The sequence below is a fragment of the Alosa pseudoharengus genome, unplaced genomic scaffold (genome assembly GCF_046254945.1).
Source record: "Alosa pseudoharengus isolate Yale_2024_CS ecotype anadromous, Long Island Sound unplaced genomic scaffold, YU_APseudo_1.1 YU_APseudo_1.1_scf_15, whole genome shotgun sequence".
Classification (NCBI taxonomy): domain Eukaryota; kingdom Metazoa; phylum Chordata; class Actinopteri; order Clupeiformes; family Clupeidae; genus Alosa; species Alosa pseudoharengus.
This window is the reverse complement of record NW_027468620.1, coordinates 16,334,255-16,352,337: the sequence shown is the minus strand read 5'-3', so window position 1 is coordinate 16,352,337 and position 18,083 is coordinate 16,334,255. Positions and strand designations below refer to the sequence as shown.

The window sequence follows — 18,083 nt, the reverse complement described above, 5'->3', positions numbered from 1 at the left end:
AATGAGTTAACATGTCCCTTTGCTAATGAAAATAATGTGTTTTACCACAACAGAAATTATTATGACAAAAAAATTGATGGGGTTTTATTTGTGAAGCAAGAATAGAATTTCATCAGCTCTTCAGCTCTTTTATCAGTTCTTAGCCAGAAAAAGCCTTAGATCTGCTAAAGGAACACATAAATAGAAACAGTGCTTGCATCTGTTGTTTTCTGCATCCAAAGCATTTGTTTGTGAGCCGCCCTTGTGGGCAATGGGCAGCATCCTGAGGAATTGAATGAATCCAGGCACAAATAACTGACAACAGATCTACACCTACAGATCTACACCAACTACTGGTCCGTTGGTCCATTGGTCTGTTACTACCAAAGGATTATTATTATTAATAAAACAAAGTCTTGTCAAAACAAGTCATAACTTGTTTTGAACCATTTCTGTCATTTTAATTGCCAATTTATCAGGGTTTATGTGGCAGATCAGTGATCATGCAAATACTTGAAGTACACTGACCAGCAAGTCCTTTTTAGAGCCACTGGAGGTCTTCTTCAAGTTGTGCAAGTCGTTGTACACAGAGCTCTGACAGGGAGGGTGGCAAAGGGATGAGTTTCACTACATGTCTGCCCAACTACATTCACTTAAATAACACACAGTGTATCTTTCAACGTGCATCTCAGTCTGACAAAGCATCTGCCAAACATCTGAAAGCAGGAGTGTATTTTGTCTAAAATGGCTAGATTGTAAACTGCTTCTAACATGGTCTTTTTCTTCTGGACCCTGACTCCTCATTACTGCCTAGTTTAATGTTTCAGCACACTTTTGATCTCTACTACTGAAGTCAAATCTCTTCATTTACATGCAAGGTACACCAAAAAGCAAACAGCACATCAAAACCTAAACCAGACTATAAACCGACATCTATCTCAAATTTGTCTGGAAGCTCCTGAATTCCCCCCCCCTGGAATCCTCACAGATTTCGACAACCCTGTCTCTTTACAAGCCATCAAGCATGCCCTACATCCTGAGGTCTGACTGACTGCCTGTGCTGGGCGAGGGTGAGAACCTCAGACACATCACTGCTGTGTGAGTGCGGCGAGGTGTGAATGAAGCCCGCTGGCTTCGGAACAGCCGGCCGAGGCTGAGATGGTACATACAGTGGAACGGGAGCTCTTCAGAGCCGAGCTGCTGGAGAGGCCGTCAGACTGCAGACAGAACAGCAATTATACATGAGAGGGGAACGAACACACATACACCACACACACACACACACACATAATTACAAACCGCAGTCTCCCCACAGAATGAAAACTCCATGCGTATGTGGTACCAAAAACAAACACCCAAACCAGACCAAGTGAGAGTTATTGATGGTTATTGCTTTTTTTAAGATGACGTTATGCTCGACCACTGACACAGAGCAACATCATGACATGACAGCGAGTGATTAAGACAGGTCATTAATTTGGATACTAGTTGCCAGATCTGGGGGTGGGTGGGAGTGCACTACAAATCTGGCCAGTGTTTTCTCTCTGAATGCTTAGCCTGTACAGTTGCTGAGAGAGAACATAAGTCAGGCTCTTGAGTCAGCTGTTTACATGGCGAGAGCCGCTGGAGCAGGGGTGTGTGCAGCGTTCCTGGAGGGGTCATGTGTTTAATGCTATACTTGAGACTGCCGTGACCCCGTTTCGAATGATTAATCTGTCGTTTATTTGCCAGAGAAACCCCCTTCAAGGCTTCCACTAGCAGCCATTAGTCACCGCGATAAGCTGTGGGGGCCTGAGCAGACAGTTGAAATCACACTGTAAACTTCTCCCATGTGCTGCCTCAAGCACTAGGACATCTGCTGCTATTATTCCACCAACAACCAAATACGCAGACGTGTTAGGTACGAATCAACCAACGAGTTTCTAGCATTAGGCTACACATGAGGTAACAAATCCTACAATGCGTTAGTTGCAATGAGGTGGACTAATTAAGAGGATTATGGAAGTGATGCAACTCTCTGGTTATGTTGCCACATTTAGCCTATGTTTTAATGTTTATTGTCAAAAAGGTTTTATATGTAAAACTTGACAAACGTAAATTATAACAGAAAGTCAACTACAAACAACAGCAACAACAAAATCCAAACATAGACACACAGCAAAGCACGCCCCAGTAACCCACCACCGCATCCCTCCTGCGAGAGGTACTAGATCGACTCCGCTGGGAGCTCCCCAAGTCTCGTAGCGAGGATGAAGTCGACTTCAAAAGCAGAAACAGATCAGGTTTACAGACACAGTCATCCCATTTGTCTATTTGTCCCATCATCTCACGTTATCGTCACATGTATCCCTACAGTTCTCCATCATTTTAGCAACATATTAAAGGCCTGTACACACTGCCAACAATAGTTGTAATGATAGCAGTACAAACTACAGTTCCACGTATCACTCTAATTAATGACAGCAGCCAGACCACATAGTACTATAACTATGACAACATGAAGAACAATTTCTGAGTGCCTTTTAGAACAACAGAAACATTAATGAACATTAAGAAAATTCCCGAGAGACTTTCAGTTGATCAGTCTTGACGTTCATATCGTCATAGTTACAGTTGTCTTTGTAGTTGTCGTTGGCAGTGTAGACAAACCATATGAGTGTGTGTTTTCTTTTTAAATATATATTGCAGAGCAGATCACAACAAGCATCACACACAAAACCCTGGGCACCCAAACAACATGGTACACACCCTGTAGCTGGCACTGCTACGGACCGACATTGTATCGTCATCTCGACCCTGATAAACAGACACAGAGCATAAAAGAACAGAAAGATGGCAAAGGATAAAGTAAAGAGGGATCGATAAGGATAAAAGCTAAAAAGATAAGAGATATGAGACAGTGGAAGTGAAGGCTGGAGAGCTAGACCAGATAGAGATGGGGGGGGGGGGGCAGATACAAACCCGACTCGTGCTGGATCGATGCGAGGTTCGGGCCTTCTCAGCGTCAGCCTGGATGGACAGAATGTGTGGGATAGAGGGAGAGAGAAAAAAATGAAGGAGCAGAGGCACAAATAAGAGAAGGAGACGAAAGAAATCAAGGAAAAGAAGAAGCCCCATAAAAAATGGCCGACCCTCTTTTCATTGATGATTGCTGATGGGAAATAAAACTGTAAAAGGGAGAGTGGAGACGCTTTACTGCTTTGCAAAGGTCACATTAGAATCCACTGCTTTCATCCTTAGCTTTTTTACGATCAGCATTCCCCAAATGAAAGGAGTCAAGGGCAGTGCAGGGATGCGAGGGGACAGAGGAAACCGTGAAACATGAGGCTGGGCGGCTCTGCTGGAACATCTGTTAGTGCCATACCAAACCAACACATGCCACTCGTGAGGAACAAGAGCGAGAGCAGCGAATGGCCACCCAGCTGAAGCATATCAATTTAGCCGGATTCAAACGCTGACTGCTTGCCAAGATCGTTTCCTTTCCCTCCCTGTGGCCACGTGTGCTTAGGGAGTGGAAGACTTGGAAGCAACACCATGAGGACACGCACGAATACACATCCATCTTAATCCATTTACGCTAGAAATTACCGTGGAACATTCCGGAAAGTGATACCAATCTGACCTTGGACCTACAGGCCTCTTCGCTTTGTTTAAAGTACACCACAATTGACAGGTTAGCTCATGCAATAAAACAACAATAAATCAAGGCTTGGTTAGGTGCAGACCTACACTGTAGCTTTGTGTTCATTCTGACTGGCGCTAGTTTCAGTTTAGAAATGACGGCTGCAATAAAGGTCTGGTCCTGTGTCAGCCCCTATAAAGCGCACACCTTGGAATGTCTACAGGCTATCTGATAAAGAGATCTCTGATAGGAGTTCCTCTGAACCAAGTGCAATGAACAAGGTGATGTCCTACATAAAAAAAAAAAAAGATTAGGAACTTTCCAGATATGTATGTGGCTCAAACCTCACACAGACAGACACACGGGTTTCAAAAGATGCAGTCGACAGGCTCACTACATGCGCTCTGTCCTACCATCCATTGGTGGATCTGCCCCCATTTCCTGTTGGAGGACGAGTGGTGGTGAGAGAGCTGAGCAGAGAGGACCGTGATCCGGATGGGAGAGAGGGAACAAACATAAACACAAACTCACTGTTTACTCGCAGCAAAGTGGTTCCAACACACACACACACACACACACACACACACACACACACACACACACACACACACACACACACACACACACACACACACACACACACACACACACACACACACACACACACACACACACACACACACACACACACACACACACACACACACACACACACACACACACACACACACACACACACACACACACACACACACACACACACACAGTGCAGTCATGTGAGTATTTGCCAAAACCAACTTCAGCTCCTGCAGAAAGGCTGTTTAGTTTAAAATGCATCCAATATGCTTGTATGTGCAGGTGTATTTCAAACTCCACCAAAAACAGGAATTGCAAAGTACTATCGCTGACAGGAGATTTCAGCAACATTATGCCAGTTCATATGCTGATCCGATGTTTCTCAACTTATCGGTCTCCATCCTACCTTAAAATTGTGATCTATTAAAGTATTACAGGGAAGCTACACCAGGCGTGTAACTGAAGCGTTCCGTTCGCGACGCGTAAAATCCATTTTAAAAGACTGGTCTATTTTTCTATTTATCTATTTTTTTCGAATGTACGCGGCGCCATCACGTCTGGTGTAGCTACTTCCATTGATTATAGTGGAAGCTAATCGTTGCAGCAGACGCTATGCGAACGGAACGCTTCAGTTACGTGCCTGGTGTAGCTCAGCCCTTACTGTTCCCCACATCTTATATGAATCCATTGAATCCATCCATCCAATTGAAAATATAACCCTACCACTGATGATGACCATGCTATACATCTTCCCTAATATAAACCTTTCCAAAACAATGGCTTAAAACCAGTCAGGAGCAGCCTTGTATGGCATTATAGGGCTATTATACAAGATGAAACACCATTGGCCAAATACATCAGACATTATTTTAAAAGGCATTCTCACTTCCCTGGTGTAACAGAGACAGTCTATGAGTGGATGATCACATCAGACAGCTAAACGAGCGACTTGATAACTTTCTTAATAAGGTGGCATATATCAGAGCTGAGGCATGGCATTGCGGTGCCAGAGTGAGTCAGCCTGACCTCAGCAGTATTCACCGTTCGTTTCCACATCAACACTCTCCCTGAAGAGAGAAAGCAGAGCGGAGCAGAGGAGCACACTCAGCATCTGAGAGGCTCTCTCACTTTCGGATAGTGGCCACTGTAATCGTGCGCTCATGCAGCTGGAAAGAGCCCAAACGCACCGTCCCCGACCCGGCGTTTGCTTGCGCTGAATGGACCGTTCTCTTTTTGGGATGTACCTGTACAGTCTTGGAGGAAATCTGAATCAGTGATCTTTGAACATGCAGTGTGAACATATAGTGCGAGTAGGACAATTCTCTTTTCAACTCTCCACATTTAAAGGTTGTATCAGCGATTGTGGGTGACGTCTGTTGACATTCAAACAAAACACAGAGCTGGCTCGCTACTCCCTTCCGTGCAATTGAAACTCTTCTAAACTCGTATCTCGCCGGTTATTGGATGGAACACTATTTATTTTGCTTTTGAGTGGTTGGTAACACTTGTTGGTAGCAATTGTTTTTTGGTACAGATCTCGGAGCCTAGGCTGCCTACATAGACGTGTTTTTTTGTGGCTTGCCTATGGGGCGGGCAGCTAGAGGGTCAAAGTATGAAACTACATGGCAACAACATTACAGCCATTTGAAATAGAGCATCTAACCGTCACTTACTGCAACTACTGGGTTGCCTAAAACGGCATCTGACTCTCTAATTGAAGTCACATCATTGTTGCACAATTATGATGGCTGACTCATAATTCAAATTAATTTGGCTTTACTGTGGTAGTGTTGATATAGCAGTGACGGACTAAGTCTAAGTGCCTTGCCCTATAATGAAGACTAATGACAGTGAGCAGCTGGCATAGTGATAGTGGTAGTACCTCTCTCTGCTGGCGTTCCAGCTCCCGCATTCGGATGTCCCGTGCTTCTGCCCGGGCGGCTCTCTTGGCTGCGAGCCTGGCCTCTGCCTGTGGAACAAAACAGAACAAAACTCTCATCAGTCTGTCAGGATCCTTATTAATGCAACACCACCACTTTCCATACATTTCATCACATTTCACCACCTTTTTTTACTTTTGTGACCCCTTCCAAGTACAGGCAGATTATGTGTCCTGCCCTAGATGAGGCAAATGACATCTGCCCCTATTTTACTGACTCAAAGAAACAAAAACAAATTGTCCCTCTCTCCCTAGGGGTTGCCATTAACACTCAGGGATTTGGCAACTTTGCACTAACACAAAAATAACACAGAATAATATAATCCTTTCAAATATATAGGAAGTAACGTTTCAGAACTTTGTGTGAGGCATGAAATGAACATACAGCTTTCCGTCTCAGTCTGAGCCAAACACCAGCTCTTGGTTACCCACCCATTAGGAAAGAGAGCGCTTTGTTGTTATTGAGTCATTATGTTGTGAACACAGAAAAAATGTCACACCAAATATGACTCCTAAACAAAGACATGTTTGGGTTGTTTACGCTAACCAAGGAGAAAAAATAAGTTAGGTCTACGATACACTCACACTTGAAGTCCAAGTAAGGCCCTGGCTGGATTCAGCAAAGAAGAATGCTGGCTTGTTAGACTTTGGATCTCATGCAATTGAGTATTCTGTTTATGAGCAATTCGTTACCTCATAAATGTTGTAGGAACTAGTTTTGATAGTGTCTGGTATGGAATCAAAAAACGCCATAAATATTGTGTATGTGTAATCGAGTTTTGCAACTGTATAAAAAAATTGTGCATGTGCACGGAAACTTTGTACTTGTAGAAATACTTTGTGCATGTGCGAAAAATGGAATGGAATTCATTGAAGCACTGCCTTGCGCTCTGGATGGCATAAAGCGAAAGGCAGAGAGATGTGATGCAGGATGTCCCCTGATTGGATAGTCAGTAGGCGATGCAATGTGTTGATTGGCTCTGCAGAAACGCTGTCAAGACCGTGCCAAAATTCGCTGATTGGCTCTTCACGACGACAAAACACTGCCAAAATTTGTGTCTGTAAAAAAGTTTTGTAGCTTCGTAGATCCAGCGGTTCCACACACGTTCAAACTCAATCCCTGTGCACAAAATATTTCTGCAGGTACGCATTTTTTTGCACAGACAAATTAATTCCACAGCTACAAAACGGTTCCACACAAATCATATCGTCGAAGACAATCTTTTTTTCGAACATGCACAAAAGTTTCCGTGCACATGCACAACATTTTTTTATACAGTTGGGTCATTCCACATCAATTCAACCAGGGCCCACGCACTTAGGTCTCAAAAAATTACCAGGTGTACCTATGTTTCCCAGGAGACACACTGTAAAATTACTTTTATGTAAGATCAATACTTTCCAAGAAACAGCCAGGGGGGGGGGGGGGGGTCGATTTTGTTCGGCCTCTTTTTTTTGTCAAAGTTCACAAGCCCAAAGCACAAGAACTAAACCATGTAGGAGGCTCACATTTTGCATGCTGGTACATCAATAGGAATAGTATGTAGCAAAATTGTCACGTTTGGTCTGGATGATCCTGCATGGTCATAGCTGTCCCTCAAAGTTGATCAAAAGTTTATTGGAGTTTTTGGCTGGGCCTGTTTAAGCCTTCAGAAGACATATTTGTACTCAACATAGGCTCTTGATTTATTTCCTTTACTGAGATAAGTAGAAACACTCTCACAAAAAGCAATGAACAGAAAAGAAATCCCTTCAGGGTCTGAACAGCAGACCTCACAAATCTGAAAAATCATTTTGGTTCTCATTTTCAGAGCACCCAAACACCTTGTGGGAATATACAAAGATTTTTTAAATATGTTTTTCAAACAAGCAAACTTTGTTTGCTTGTTTGTACATCCCTTCCGGTACACCCGAAATACTCGCAAATAATCAGTTGCAAGCTACACAATTTATTGCAGCCTTCGTGCTTTGCCAATTGAATTAGTTGAAAATGCACATCAGAGTACTTCAAGCGTGGCTGACAGGCCTCAAACTCCAGAGGACTGGGCTAATGGGACACCATCAGTGCAACATCAAACACTTTTGATGAGAATCTGGATGTCTCCTCAGACTTTTGAAAACCACCTGTCCACTCGTAAATACTCGAGGAGGACATGATCTGAATCTTAAAACTACTCGTCTGCCCTTCACCACAAGGGGGCCGGGGATGCCAGATTATGCTCAACACTCCAAGCCAACTGGGATCAAAATCCACCGCCATATCTGGGTCAATTGGTTTCAGCTCCCTGCGTGGCTTGGCTTCTCGTCTCACAGCAATGGAGGACTGTAGGACTCCACTGGCAGAAAAAGGGAAAAAAAGGGAGAAAGGAATACAAGCCCAGCCCTTTCAAGAGGTGAAGTCTGAACACACAGCAGAGGCTGAATGAGTTTACGGCGAGATCAGCGCTGTGGGCGTGGAGGGAGCCTTTAGGGGACTACACAGCATGAGGTGGTGCTCTGTTTGGGAGATAAGGTCACCATGTGTTCCTACGCCGCTATGTTGGGCACAACACTGTGCAAGCCCCCAGCTCTCAATAATCAGTTCCACGATGAGTCCCGGGATGCCTTTTAACTTCAAACATCAACCGTCTGGTTTTGCTGTGGCCAAGTATGGGCCTGCTGTTTGAGTCTTGGACCTCGTTCAACTCTTTTCCATTTCACAAACTTTAGTCAAGCTATGTTCTAATAATTCCGTTCCTGTCAAACATGTCATCAAGTATGTAAACAAGACCAAAACCCACCAAGTAAAACTTGTATACGCTTCTAATATACCGAGTACAGCAGTGCAAATGTACAGAGCCAGCTCCCCAAAACACTGAACAATATGGAATATTCTAATCTTACTCCTTCCAGATGTCATAGTCAGTAATACACACCGCATCAACACCACCATTACCAATATATACAGAAGAGCAAAACGGATGGCCTGTTTTCTTATAATAGTGCTCCCTGAGAGCTTTGAGCTTTGTGTTTGAGCTGAGATGGGAGAGCTGTTGGTGTGGTCCAGTCCACCATGACTCACTTCAGCCACAAAGGCCGAGGACTGGCACGGAGCCTCAGTGATCAACTGCACACATACACACAGAGAGAGAGAGGGCGAGAGAGCGAGAGAAAGAGAGAGAGAGAGAGAAAGAAAGAAAGAGAGAGAAAGAAAGAAAGAAAGAAAGAAAGAAAGAGAGAGAACACACACACACACGCAGAACATACATACAGATACAGACACACACACACAGAAACTACATGTGTTCTCCATCAGTCCAGGGCCTCCCTAACCCCCACTCCTCTGGGTGTGAAGGTCAGTGATGGGCAGGAGTCCTATAGCTCCCCCAAGTCAGTGAAGGGGAGGGTCCACATGACTTCCACCGCACTTCTTTTCAGGTTCACAGTGAAGACACACACACACACACACACACACACGCAGGGAGTAAACACCCCCATCTAAACAGGAAGCCTAATTATGAAGACAGAGAATGTGTTACATTTTAGTCTTTTACAGAGAGCCGTTTAAGGTGGATGTAAGCATGGCACGGGGGAGTGTGAGACAGCAGAGCCTGGCTGGGGGAGATGGGGTCTGATAGCAAGACCAGCAGGACTAAATTTGCTTGATGCCTCAGCAGCACAGGCTAAATTCAGCCTGACCCACCTCTCCTCCCTGGCAACGAAGCAAACCCCTCCCCTCTCCAAGTGCACTCTTACTGCTCCCCTGTCTGCTACTCCGGCAGACCGCGGAGGCCATAAAGTATTGAAGACAGCTCACCTCATTCAAAGTCGCCCATAAGACACACGGCCAAAGCCAGATCTTTTACAAATGGCCATTAATGGGATTTGTGAGACATAAAGCACAATAGCCGTGGATGAGTTCACATGGAGGGGGGAAGCATTTCGCCAGCGCACGCTGGGAGTCCTGTAAATAACTCTTCATACCCAGCTGTGCCTTGTTGTGAGAGTGCCATTTCTCCTGCTGGCTGTAGAAATGCTGTAGTGTGTGACTGTGCGATAAATATACTGATGCAAGGCTCCAGCTGTATTTAAGATCGGTCTAAGATGGCATGCATCGTGATATCCCAGGGCAAGGTCACTGACAGTGGGAGCACTGTCTGTAAGTCATGGGAAATTGGTCAAAGGTTTACAAAATGTTCAACTAAAAATCACTTTTAAAAGCCGCAGGAGAACAATGATTATGGCATGTTAATCAATGGAATAAATCATTTAAATCCCTCACTCTGGCCAACTAAACCCTTACTGGAACTGCAATTTGTTGTCTTAATGTTGTCTTAATGATCCAGCTTTATGTACCCTCTCACCCATTGTGGTCATTTAATGATAGTCTGCTGTGCCGGTCTTCCCTCAACACTAAGAGGTCGCAGTCACGACTCTTTAGTCAGTTCATCGATGGTGGAATGATTTACCTTTGCTCTTTGTTCTAGCGGTAGTTTAGGTTTTAAAAAAAAAAAGTGTTTAGATGCCTTGCATCTAGCTAATCAAGTCTCCTTACATTTGCCTTTGTTATTATTCTGTTAAAATAATTTAATCTATTACTATTTGCCTTTTTATGTAGGCTACATGACTTTACTTTAAACTGCTCATTTTTAATGCTAGGCTAATGTTTATTAATCTGACTCTCGCCAGATGAATTTCGTTCTGCCTAGCTCCACTCATCCATCTGGGATCGATCCATTGGAGTGGTGTTTCAGAAGGCTGGGCCTTATCAAAAATCCTTGCATATGATTGGATAAGCCACTTGTTCGTCATCTATTGACGTGCTACTTCAACCAGTCACATCGAAGCCAACCCGTGACACTGAGAACAGTCTCACAGTCGCTTTTACGCTATGTCACATCTATTAAACTCCCGCCCTACGTCCTGATTGGCTCTACTATAAAATCTGGTGCCGAAATCACTCAACGGAAGCGATCCCAGATGGATGTGAGTGGAGCTAGGCGGAGCTAAGCGGAACAAAATTCATCTGGCGAGAGTCAGGTTAAATGTTTATTGCTATCATTTACAACAATCAACCATAGTACAAACAGTAGACAACTGTAGAATGACACACTTGACATACTATCAAGGGCTGAGCCAATCATAGTCTATGACCCTGAGGGAATACTGTAAACATTCATTCATCTTCCAATATTGAACTTAATGTAAATTAGTCCCCTACAGCGTGTGTACACATTTAAGCCATTCAACTGCTGGTGTCAGACAACAGTGGGAGGGAGGCTTCAGAAACAGTTTCACACTCCAGCATGTCTACAGTAGTGGTGGCCTAGTACGGTACCTCTTCTCAGTCTCCCAGTTTCTGCATTTCTCAGCGGATTCTGAAAGTGGATAGAGAAGTGCTCAAGGAAGTGTGACTTGCAACAGAGGGGTTTGCTTTTTTCATTTGTGCAAGAATTTCTCGTTTTATCATGCATGACTAAACTGTGTGGGACTGCGTGTGTGTACGTATGTGTTTGTGCAGCTGTGTGTTTTGTACGTTTTCGTCTGTCTGGGTTTGCGTGTGATTTGAGTGGATACATCTGTGCAAGTTTACATTCACAGGAGCTACAAAAGTGTGTCAGCATTACAGTATGTGTGTCAATGTAAGCATGTGCACGTGTGTGTGTGTGTGTGTGCGTGTGTGTGTGTGTGTGTTTCTGTCTGCGTTTCCGTGTGTCCACGCGATTGAGAGTGTGAAGCCTGGCCTCTGTACGGCATACCTGTTCCTCTGTCTGACAGGAAGACTGACTTGGGAGGCAGAGTGGCACAGCTGAGCTCTGTGTCTATCTATAGCCCATCACCACCCTACACACACACACACACACACACAGACACACACACACACACACACACACACAGACACAGACACACAGACACACACACACGTCCATCCCCCCACCAGCTCCCATCAGCCCCCAGTTCTCATCAGGAGTGGAACGGGGTTGTAATCTGAGCAGTGCTACTGGTGAGCACCATTCCTTCTCGTTCGCACACACACACGCACACGCACGCACACGCACATACGTGCGCGCACACACACACATACACAAGCTAGCACACACACACACACACACACACTTACTGTTACATTTTTCCTCAACACAGTCAACTGTATCTAATTTAGTATTTTAACAACTATAAGTTTAACAGTAAAGTTAGCTTAAGATAGACAATCCATACCTTAGACCAGGGGTTCCCAAACTTTTCCACGACAAGGCCCCCCAAATAGCACTAGGTTCTGGCCAAGGACCCCCTTGATGTGTTATGAAACCCATCGACAATACTACGGCAAATGTAAAATACATTAAGCTAATCCTAATAATTATTTTAGCAACAAGCACTTCGCGATGGAGCATACAGTGTGTACAAAATTGCATTTGGGGCTTTCTGCTATATGAGAGTTATCACTCTACTATTATTCCCAGTCAATATCATGGAAAATATAATGTACAGATATTTGCAAATTATTATAATGGCATTGTATAACAACCCTCATAGTAATATATTTTAAATTCTTCAAATGTATTTGCTGCTTTTCTTTTTCCTTCCAACTTGCTGGGGCCCCTGACACCCCCTCACGGCCCCGGCCCCCACTTTGAAAACCACTGCCTTAGACTCTACCCATAGGATGAGGAAATCGGACACATACTGGGTCAAGCGGACTAGCCTAGATATGAGCATTCCAACGACATGACATACACGCTCCTGTTTTGAAACTTAACCTATTAGATGACCTAATACAATATTGACACACTCAAACACACAGCAAATTGCAGAATAGAGAACCAAGAACACATTTAGAGAATTCAACACATTGTTAAACTCAATAAAAATGTATACCCCTAGCAGTCAGTAGCTTATGCATTCTTTTTGTCTGTGGCCTTATCTTTGCTTTCAAGAAGAATAATAATAATAATAAAAAGGAGTCGACTTGCCATGTACCCACACTTATCTCAAGAAGGCAAAATGTAAATTGTAGCCATGGCAACAACTTATTATTCAAAAACACTCCTGTCCCAGAGTAGGCCACTGTGGACCATGGTGCTCTGTAGTTAACCAACATTATCAGACATGACTATGCTGATTGCACTTGGGGTGGAGAGGCAGAGAGGTGGAGAAGTTCCTACTTTGGACCTTCCGCACTGAGCCTGGCTTTGAGCGGACATTCTGCTTGTTTACTGCCCTTTCTTGACACCAGCAAGAACACTGATGCAATATCCAGGCCTATCACACATCTCTGTGTTGTGGTCAACACGTTATTGTGCCAACCATAAACATCCCCCCCCCCGCTCCATTTTTTAAACACTGCCAGCAAAAGTGAAACCAGTCCATAACTGAACTTTTGACAATAGAATAAGGTGTAGGACTGACTTTCACTCATACAAATAATATACCTCGAGCTGAAGGAGATGTAGGCTATTTACCATCCTTGCAGTTTAACACAACTATGCCTTACTACTTGCCTTCCTACTATGTAAAGCGACCTTGGGTTTGAGAAAGGCGCTATATAAAATAAACTTTTTATTATTATTATTATTATGAGACCGTTATCATCACTCGTGCAGCAAAGAGTTCTCTGATGAGGGAGCAGGGCAGGATGACGGGAGGAACTAGTCAGCTCACTGGACAGGAGTCCGACCTCTTACTTATGGACAACCTTGTTTGTTTACCCACATCACTGCATCAGTTTTGCCTGCTGGTGCATCTCTACTGCCGTGATCAGCTGCAATTTAACCTGGACACATCGACGCCACTCTCACACCGCCTGCCGCTCACCTTACAAATTAAATGGTACAGCATCCAGAACAGAACACAAAAAACAGTGGCACGCAGCTATGCACATGACTGGCCATGAGCAGAAGGAAAAAACAATCGTCTAAAGCTTCTGAGCTCATCAGTAGACCAACAGGTTAGGAGGGTCACAGCTTTTTACAAAACCCCATAGCCATTCATTCACAGAACATAAGGTTGACATTTCTGGAAACAAGTAAAACTCAATGCCAAAGCCAATTGAACAGCTATAAATATGTTGTCCAGAAGCTGAGTTGAGACAGACTTAGCTAAACTGCCACTGTAGTCTACCTCTGAAAAACTGCACTCACGGCCCTGAGTCCAAATCATGCAGGTCTACACAGGAGAACTACATATGAGCTGACTTGCTACCAGGATGAGATGAAAAATATGACCTTAAATGGATCTTGGCCAAATCATGTGCAGTGTGTTCAACCAAGTTGAAACCTGTAGCAATTAGCCTAGCCTACTTCTTGCACCATCCCCATACTTGCATAATGTTAATAACATAGTTGCATGACACTATACACTTTAAGTCCAGTTTTGAATCAGTTCTAAGGAAGTGAAGCTATGCATGCATGTTTTTTTAGCACACCCGGCCTATTATTTAGAAAAAAATGTTTGAAAGTACTAGTGTTAGAGTCCAGCAACTTGCAGAATGTTATTCATTAGTCACTTCTACTGCAGCACATGTGTAGTTTATTGACCAGCTATTTGCTACCTTATCACATAAACACCATGATTAATGATGGTCTTAACCAAGGCTAGTCAGGTGACTCAAGCTTCCTTGGTAGCTTTGCATATGTGTGCGCGCACACACACACACACACACACACACACACACACACACACACACACACACACACACACACACACACACACACACACACACACACACACACACACACACACACACACACACACACACACACACACACACACACACACACACACACACACACACACACACACACACACACACACACACACACACACACACACACACAGCAGACACTTTTATCCAAAGCGACTTATATGTCAATTATATTACAAGGGCCACTGTCGCCAGAGCAATTCGGGGTTAAGTGTCTTGCTCAAGGACACAACGGTGGAAGCTGGGAAATCGAACCCACAACTTTTCAGGCTACTGCATGCTAGCCCAGCTCCTTAACCACTACGCTACCACCGCCCAAAGCATATCCTCCTTACTTCTTACTCAGCAAGGTTCATGTCATGAGGCATTGACCCCAAGAAAATATGAAATATTATTGAGAATATTGAGACAATCAACAATGTTGATTGCTGATGCTGATGCTGTTCAATTGTTTTCACATTTTTAAATCAACATTCTCAAGTGCAAAGTTTAAAATGCATGCCAATACAATGTCATAAATCCATCTTCTCTTTTGAAGGAGACTTGGTTGAGCTGCTGTTATGCATCACTTCCAGCATTTGACTGGGGCTGTGAGGGCTCATTATGATGCCTGTATCTATGGGAAACAGCATTCTCCAGTTTCCTCAACAGAGTCCGCTTACGGTACCACAATGACTCTGTGCTCCACACCCTGACGTGTGCAGCAACAATGCAGCCATTCACCCCCCGTGGATGGATTTGTTCAACACGACTCTCTCAGAGGGTGACCTCCTGTTAGTGCAACGATTTTCATGAGAATAAATAAATTAAGCGCAGCACGCAATGTCTAGGAAGACATCTGCCAAGTAAGCTTAAGTGCATTGCATTAAACTCACTCTGCATTACCATCACAGGCCTGCATTACATTACAGGTCTGCTGTGCGCTGTGTGCTGAGTGCTCAGGTATGTCTTCACATTTCACTCTGCAGCCTGCCTGTTGAGACATGCACTGCAGAGTCCAGGTGAGCTGGAAATCTACTGCCTCCATTACGTACCTACCAATACTGGACATACTGTACTTCAACAAGCACGGAGAAGCGTACTTAAAGTAATGTAAAAATATGGAAATATACAAATAAATAAACAAATAAATAGAAATACCACATAAATGGCAAGACCATTAAGACTCACTGATCATCCCATAGACCAAACAATTCCAATGAGCCGTACTGAGATATTACACAAGTGTACTGCGCTTAATCTTTAAATACCAATTTGGCAGATTGCAGCAATGGCTTTGGTAGATGGGTTTCCCCAAGTGACTGCCTATGCTGCTGAGCTGCAGGAACTCCAGAGACATGTCAGTACTAGCTCAGCCTCTTCTCCCTGCTGCCGTGTCTCTAGCGTAGGAGCCACAGCCTGCCACACAGATTTGACTGGACCAGCGGAACTGGCTCAGCTGCATAGCATACAGCGTGCAAACTAAACAGTGATATGTGCAAACATGTGTTGCTTCATGCCCCACAGGGCTGTTTTGTGGCAAAATTGCCCCACCATCATCTCCTCTACTCAAAACATTTTGGTATATTTTATTGCATTGAAATTCTTCAAAAATAACTGCATCACGTCCATCAAACCAGGAGTATTCAGCCATATGCTGAAATTGATAAGTTCCCAAAACCCCTACTTATTTTTGGCTAAATTATTTGTCAACTTTTACATAATTTCTAACCAAACCAAGTCCTCTAAATTTAAATTTTCCAGATTTTTCAACTAAGGTTCTAAAAAAGAATCACAACATGCAGAGTTAATTAAGCATTATCATGAAGACACAACAGACAACAAATGTTTTCTTGCAAATGTTCTTGGGCTAAATTTCCTCAAAACCATCTGAAATCAAATGAAAACAGATGAGAACAAGCAGGCTATTGGGCAAAGCTGGCCTACCCTGGCATATTACAGTGAGGATCCATGCAACCCTCTCTCATTCTGACACTATATTAAATCCTGTTCATCCACGCGATAGCTGGTTATGTTTGATAAGTCCTACTGTCGAAGTTTACTTGTAACATTTGTAAATTATACCAGACAGAAAAAAAACTAGAAGGTTAAACGCCACTGAAACGAGTGTCATGAATATTGCACTATGTGACCTACGATTGGCTTCAAATAATCTGGGACTCAACATCTGGAGATTACAGCTCTATGCACGCATGTGGATTTACCATCTGTAATACATTTGCCTAAAACATTCAGCAAAAAAAAAAAAAAAACATTTAGAGTATTTTCTAAAATACTTGCAACATCTCCCAGCAAATAATACATGATAGTCTTTCAGTTTACTAATTAATCCAGGTCACAGCTGTGTCAGGTGCGGGAGGGAGGGAGTGGAGGAGGGAAAACGAGAGTGCAAATATGTGTGGTGTGAGGAACTGTAAAGAAACACAATGACTTATGAAAGATAGAAAAGGAAGTAGGAGATGGAAAGCACGTCAAAATCAAAGTGGAAAGAGAAACAGAGAGAGGGACCACATACCTCTCGGGCTATGCTACTCAACGCCTCATCCTCAGCTGAGAAGCGGTCCTTGATAGGGGCTCGTTTTCGTCCTGGTGTCCCCATGTCCTCACCGGCCCCACCAGCAACTCTGAAGTGCTCTCAGGAGAAAGAATGGTCGACGTTTGTAGTGCTAAACCTCCTGGAGAGGAAAGATGGACAAAGGTGGACGAAACAGAACACGGTTTTCAACGAGGGGGGTCGTCATTTTGAATATGCTTCAAAACAGTGCAATCGTATGGAACAATAATACAAAATGCAAGCAATGGTTCTGTTATTTTTCATTTTTTAAGTGCACAGTCAACCACAACTACTCCCATGTGTTATGACAGACACACAGCAGGCTGAAGCAGTCTACGAAATCCTTGGCAATGCTGGCATATAGAACCAAAGTCCTTTTAGGCAAGTCCCTCTACTCGGCAACCATTTTGCAATGCACTTTGGGCACTTATCGGGCATCTATTTCAGGCAGAACCGCATGTGTGCAAGGCTTCACGACACCAACTTCGCTCCAGCAGCGAGATTACAATACATGATTGGCACAATGTATTCACAACACACCACATGATTGGCACGATGTATTCACGTGTCGACTTTTAGCCTCGGAAGGGGCTCGATATGTGTAGAACACTGCCACATCATTGGCGTTTCGAACTAACCCCATGCGTTTTTATGGAGGGTTTTTTGAGTTCTGTGTCTCCTTATTATAAAGTCTCTGATAGAGCTGCCTGGCTGAATAACCCACTGCCCT

The 18,083-nt window shown here is 43.8% G+C and overlaps 1 protein-coding gene across 9 annotated transcripts in view; it reads right to left on the bottom strand.

Annotated features, from left to right (window-relative positions):
* lrrfip2 (leucine rich repeat (in FLII) interacting protein 2) overlaps positions 1 to 18,083 on the bottom strand; it is a 34,173-nt gene that overhangs the window by 14,180 nt on the left and 1,910 nt on the right. For 4 of the 9 annotated variants that reach the window (XM_076285733.1, XM_076285734.1, XM_076285735.1 and 1 more), the window contains exons 2-3: positions 17,315 to 17,474; positions 6,060 to 6,146 (exon numbers count right to left, since the gene is read on the bottom strand). In XM_076285733.1, the coding sequence (XP_076141848.1) occupies positions 6,060 to 6,146; positions 17,315 to 17,398 (171 nt within the window). In that variant the 5' untranslated portion in view covers positions 17,399 to 17,474. Of the gene's footprint in view, positions 1 to 507; positions 574 to 1,148; positions 1,197 to 2,160; positions 2,542 to 2,727; positions 2,857 to 2,940; positions 2,989 to 4,014; positions 4,072 to 6,059; positions 6,147 to 17,314; positions 17,475 to 18,083 lie in introns of those variants that run through there. The other 5 variants (XM_076285729.1, XM_076285731.1, XM_076285737.1 and 2 more) reach the window with 4 other exon arrangements.